Genomic DNA, 6,000 nt, shown 5'->3' with positions numbered 1-6,000 from the left:
GTTTCTGCAAAACAAATATCCGCGTTGAAATCTGAAGTGCGAGTTAGTAGAGTTGGATAATTTTCTAAAATACCCACGAAGAATTGTGAGCTAAATATTCGGCAGGATTCTGAGATGGAGAGCAAATCCATTGATTTCTATTCCAGCAAATAAAAAGAAAATGTTCCAACTAAAACAAACAAACAATTTGGAAAAATCACTGAGAGGCTTACTTTTTCCATTTACAAAATCCAGACTGACTGTCCCTATGGATCGAATTCCCTGGGTACCAGCCAGGCTCTGTTCTTTGGGCTGCATAGACCCAGGCGCCTCAGTGAGTGTCTGAGGGGTGTGGGTGAAGGTCAGGTTGCAAGGGAGGGGTGTTTTCACACTTCTGATTTCACCCCAGGGTACTGCCTGACGAGAACGAGGCTTGGTGAACAATTTTCTAAGAAAATTTCTGAACCTCTGACCCGGAGGAGAGATGCGGCGCCCAGGAGACTGGACCGAACGATATTAGGGGAAATGGGCTTTAAAACCGATCCGGAGGAAATTGAACATACCGCACTAAGGTGCGGATGTGAAACGTGAACGGATAGAAAGTGAACAAAGAAGCGGACAGGGTAAAAGACGGAACACCCCCACCCCCACCTCAATTTTTTGTAAATAGAGTGTCGTGAAGAATTTTAGTAGTGGTCATTTTAGATTTTTCTCGACCCTGGCAAGGGGCAGAACGAAGCTCGCGGGCGGGAGTTGGGGATGCGCGCGCGGGCTCCGCACCCCCGCAGGGCCGGCCTTCCCGGGGCCGCAGCTGCGCCAGCCGGGCCCCCGCTCGGCTCAGGGAGGGATTTTTGTGGCTTGCTCTAAAAGGAGGTTTGTTGGGGGTAGCCGGCGGCTACAGAGACGAGAGTGACCCTCCAGGAGCAACGGCTCACTTCACCATCAACCAACGCTCCTTCTGCGCGGGTGGCCAACTCTGAGTCCATCCTCCCCTAGACATACACAGAGCTAATTAAACCCAACTCATTTGGCAGAGAAGCTCCCTGCTCCCCAAAGGTCAAGGCGCCGCCTCGTTGGGCCCAAGGCTTCTTCCCCCTACTCTTTGTCCCCCTCAGCCCTCCTTCCCATGCTAGCCCAGGAACTTCATCTCCGCCCACGGACGCCCGCGGCTCGCAGCGGATGGGCGCCCGGCTGTACAGGGCTGTTTGTCCCGAGCTCCCAAAGCAGCTCGGGGAGGGCACCCCTAGCGCAACCGGCTCGGGGGTGGGGGTGGTGAGGTGCAGCTCCCACTCCTCCCAGGTCAAAGTTCCGGGATCTCAGCTCTCCCAGGCTACCTCCTTGCTGGGCACCGCGGCCGCAGAACTTGTCTCTGGGAGGTGGGGTGGAGGCGCCCGCGCTGCGCGGCCGTCTGGTTTGGGGCAGGCAGCAGTAAGCCGGTAGAAAGGACCAATTCATTCGCTTCCTGAGGGGTATAATTTGGGTGGCAGCTGTTGCGGGAGAGAAGAGCCAGCGTCCTCGACCCTGGCTCTGCCCTTTAACCCCAGCTTCTCCGGACCTGAGGGCCAAGCTGTCCCGCCAGACTCAGGCCCACGGTTGCCTCGCCTTCCCTCGGACTGCGCTCGGTACCTCTCTTGGGCAGCGTGGAGGTGCAGCAGAGCAGAGGCCCCTTGAAAAAAAATCTCCCGGCTCATGAACACATCTTGAAGGACTCAAGGGCTGTTCCACACTCTCCGCGGCCACCGGAGGCATCGGCTCCCCTTGGCACAGACCGCAGATGAGAATGGGGGTGGGTGGTTTAGGTTCAGAGAGATTTAAAAGAGAGCGGGCCAGGATAGAAGACTCTCAGAGCTTAGTGTTTGCTCGGACCGAAATATCCATAAAGCCTGCATATAATAGAGAATTGCCAGATTGAAACAGAATAGAAGTTTCAATCCTACAAATTTCTCTCCCACCCTCCTTCTTTCTATGGACAACTCCTATCTTTGTTTTTACAACAGTCCCGTGCCATATTCTGGCCCCTAGTTTTTTTTCATTGCTCCCTTTTGTCCAACGGGACCAAGCCGGAGCCCTGGGGTCGCAGTGCCACAATCAGCACAACCCAGAGGCGGGGGTTTCACCTTCTCCGCCCCCTAAATTAACTACCCCAATCCCTGGCCCCTGGATTTGTACATAAAGGGTTCCCTCACCCTCCCCCATCCCCTCCTCATTGGTTTTCAAGTGACTATCTGCAGTAGAGACCTGCGCATCCTGAGCGCGATCCGCGGGCGCAGTCTAGGGTCGCGGTTTGCCCCTAGGGTAGAGGAGAGGCGCAGACCGGTCCCTCTCTCAAGAGAGCAGCATTTTCTGAAAGTGCGAGCTTCCAGTCCGCTCTGGCAAACGAGTTGCAAGGCGCTGTGTCCTCTAGCGGCAAACTCTCGCAGTTCTTTTCTGAGCGCTCACCTACACCTAAGGGATCTGGTCGAGAGTCAATTCACGCTCAAATTTGAGTCCTAAATGGGGGGAAAGTCTCCTGAATGTAATCCAGGCTTTAGCCAAGGCCCTCTCAGTAATGAAGCCGGGAGGCTCGGGAGCAGTCGCTCGAACTGTGGAACAGCTGATTTGTCTCCTCCATGGCAGATGGTCTTTGAGCACAGATTTGCATTCATTGTCTTCAAATCTGTTTTCGCGCTGGTGTTCTAGATTTCAGCAGCAGATCTACGCGCAGATCAGAATACAAAAGGAGAAGCAAGAAAATAACACCCAGCCAGGAGGATTTTTAATAGGCACCGCGAGCTGCCCGGCATAGTTAAAAAGCCGTCTAGGGTTTCAGCTGTTTGGCTGAGCCGCCGCCGCCTCCGGGCCACCAGCCCGTGGGCAGCAACGCGGCGACAGCGCGCGGTGGGCAAAGTTTGCGCGACTTCCCCGCTGCCTCCCTGCGGCTCCTCTGCTGGCTTCCCCGGGCTTCGGGAACTGGAGTGGGGTGGAATGGGGAGCTCCCGGGACAACGCCGGGAAGCTCTCGCGCTCAGCGAACCACGAGCTGTCAGCGAGCTCTCATCTGCACGGGTGCGATTCCGGCTCGTGTCTGCCCGGGGGTATTTTCCTTAGCTCCTTGGCCGTTTTCCGTGACACTCTATTTATTTGAATAGCACTTGAGCCTTGCTTGTCCCCCACCCTGCGGCTTTCATTCATATATCCTCCTCTCTCAACAACTTGTAAACCGCACACAAAATCTGAGTGTCACCACGAAACTCCGGGAGACTTGGGGAGAGCCATTCAGGGCACTGGGTTGCTTTGGGGAACGTTTGCACAAAACATAAATACATGTGGTCACACTCTCCGCTTCTTCACAAACATGTACACAGATTCAAGTCCCGAGAATAAGAATGAATATGCCTCCCCGCAGGCTACAAAAAACTGCATCTAGTGGCGCGATCCACGGAAGCTTCCCGCTCCCGCGGCCAGACCGAGCGGGCACATCCCAACCTGCAGGGCCCGACTACTCGGCTTGAGCTCAAGATTTGGGGGCCCCAGCTCACGCACGCACACCGGGTTGGGGGAAGGACGCAGCGTCCACAGCTTTCTGTCCCCTTTCACCTCCCGGACTCCCAGCAACGCCGAGCGTGGCGCGCGCCGCCGGAGGACGTCGGCCCGGCCTGCCCAGCGCCGGCCAATCCCGAGCGTCTATGCAAATGAGGCTCCTTATCGTGCCGCGGCTCCGCCTCCCGCGGCTGCGGTCGAGGTAACCCATTCATGGGGCCCGCGCACGGCTGCAGCCCGGTTCCGCGGTCCTCGCAGCCACCGCCTCCTCTCCGCTCCGGGTCTTTCCCTTCCTTTTACAACTGATCCTGTTGGGGATTTTTTTTTTTTTTCCCTAAATTCGAGCGGTGGGGAGGAGCAGGGAGGGGGGACCAGGAGGAAGGGGAGCGATTAGGCAGCCATCAATCTCCTCCTGTTTCTTCCAGAACAGGTGATGCTTCTAAATTGTGATCACTTTCTGGAGGCAGCGCTGCAGCTGGAAGGATGCGAGCGACCTAGGACGGAGGCCCTGAGGCGGCAGATCTGAACTTGCGCAGGATAAATAGCAAACTTTAACTACATCAGCCCGCACCTCACGCGCGGAGCAAAGGACGGGTTATCTCTTTTTACCGCCCCCCCCCCCCCCCAAGAGAGACTCAAACTTCGGCTTTTGATCCCCTTTCTTGGATTGCTTTGGAGGAGACATTTTGGTGTTTGGTGACAGCATTGGGAACAGTAGGGACAGTGTTGTAACTCGTATTTTTAAAGCGACAGTAGACCAGACTTTTTAAATGTTTGGAATTCAAGATACTTTAGGAAGAGGACCAGCTTTGAAAGAGAAATCGCTGGGTGCCGAGATGGATTCGGTCAGGTCCTGGGTCCGGAATGTCGGCGTGGTGGACGCCAATGTCGCGGCGCAGAGGTAATGATACGGCCTCACCATTATTATGTTCTTAAAGTCTTTTCTTCGTTCCCTTTCTCGCTCTCACCGTCTGTCTGTCTGTGTGCCCCCTCTGTCTCCCCCCATCTGTCGTCCTGGCCCTGCGCGCTGGAGCTGGACCTGGGGCAAGCAGGTCGCTGCAATTAGGGGGACACTTACCCCGCAGCCAACACTCGAGTTTCCGAACTGCCTGGGTCGTTTGTGTTTCTCCCCCACTCCTTCCCCACAGACCACTCTTTGGGAAGAAAAAATAACAAAGTGGCATCCAACGCCTTGCGGCTCAGCCCTTAGTCCTGCGATGCGGGCCCAGCCGGGAGCGGAGTGCGAGGACGCGAGCTGGCAGCGGCGGCCGCCGGAGAGCCGGGCTTCCCGGCGCCTCCCGGGTTTCGCCACGCCGCTCGTAAGCGCCTCTCCTCCCGCATCTTGCCGGGTGATTCCTGAAGGCCGGAAGCCCCGCGGCCAGATGGCGGCGGCGACGCGAGGAGTGGGAGAGGCCGGAGCCGCTGCTGGGAAGGCAAAGTGGCCGGGAGCTCCGGGGCGGGGGGCAGGCTGGAGGTCCAGGCGCAGAGATAAAACAGTGGACCAGACCTAAGGAAGAGGGGGTGAGGGGAGACAAGAGATTAAAAAGGGAAGACGAAGGAGTAACAGTAGAAAGAGCTGCAGAAGAGGAAGAAAGGCGAGGAGAGGAGACCGGCGGCAAACGCAGGCATCAGCAGCCTTTAGTTTTGCTAGTTACTGAAGTTGACTTTGTTTCTAAGCGTCCGCGTGCTGAGATAGTAAACGCCTTGTCTAGGGTGCCACCCCACGAAGACATTCTGGTCCCTTTCCCTCATCACCACTACTGAGCTGGGATTTATGGTTTCCGCCTCTTTGCCTTCGAAAGACAGCCTCCCTCCCACAAACCCCAAAGAGCCTACGAACTTCTTCCCACGACTCCAGCCTTCCTATCCTCTCCCCTAGCCATCTCCCTCTAAGTCCTGACATCACTCAGAGAATGCCTCCTTTCCCAGACTGGCCACATCTCCAGGTGTCCCGGGTAGAGCGAACCAGCCGCTCGCTACCCTTGGAGGAGAGGAGACCCGGGCGGCCGCGGCTCCCTCCCTTCTACAGGACCCCGGGGCGCTGCCATCCCCCCACCCCCACCCCAGGCAGACTGCACAAGGCAGAGGCGGCTTTCCGCCGTGGTCTGGGGTCTCTTAGAGCTTCCGCCGAGGGAAATCAGGCAGCTTCGCAGACCCGGCTCCGAAGCGCATTTCCTTAAGCCAAGCACCTTAAAGACACCTCCTCTACTTTCCTCCTTTACCCGGATCAAATAATTGTTAAACTTGGAATACGCAGCCCGAGTGACGGACTCTAGCCAGAATTTTACGCCATTCAGAAGAGTGAAAGTGCTCGCGCCCTGGGGTAGGAGGCCCAGAGGTCCCAGCGCCGCGGGGCAGCCCTGGCCATCTGCGCGCTCGCCTGGGCCCTGAGACTTCTGTTAAATGTGATTTGGCGGCTAGTTTGTCCCCGGCCGCGACAGGTCTGCAGGGAGGTGTGTGCATACACTCAAAACGCTCGAGGGCGCCTCCCGGGTCCTCCAAC

The 6,000-nt window shown here is 56.9% G+C and overlaps 1 protein-coding gene across 1 annotated transcript in view; it reads left to right on the top strand.

Annotated features, from left to right (window-relative positions):
• Positions 1–3,732: 3,732 nt before the first annotated feature.
• EBF2 (EBF transcription factor 2) overlaps positions 3,733–6,000 on the top strand; it is a 191,464-nt gene continuing 189,196 nt past the window's right edge. Inside the window, exon 1 of the mRNA XM_047717385.1 lies at positions 3,733–4,398. Within this exon, the coding sequence (XP_047573341.1) occupies positions 4,268–4,398 (131 nt within the window). The 5' untranslated portion in view covers positions 3,733–4,267. The remainder of the gene's footprint in view (positions 4,399–6,000) is intronic.

Source organism: Lutra lutra, chromosome 2, assembly GCF_902655055.1.
Source record: "Lutra lutra chromosome 2, mLutLut1.2, whole genome shotgun sequence".
Classification (NCBI taxonomy): Eukaryota; Metazoa; Chordata; class Mammalia; order Carnivora; family Mustelidae; genus Lutra; species Lutra lutra.
The sequence above is the reverse complement of the archived record's forward strand: the minus strand, read 5'-3'. Positions and strand labels throughout refer to the sequence as shown.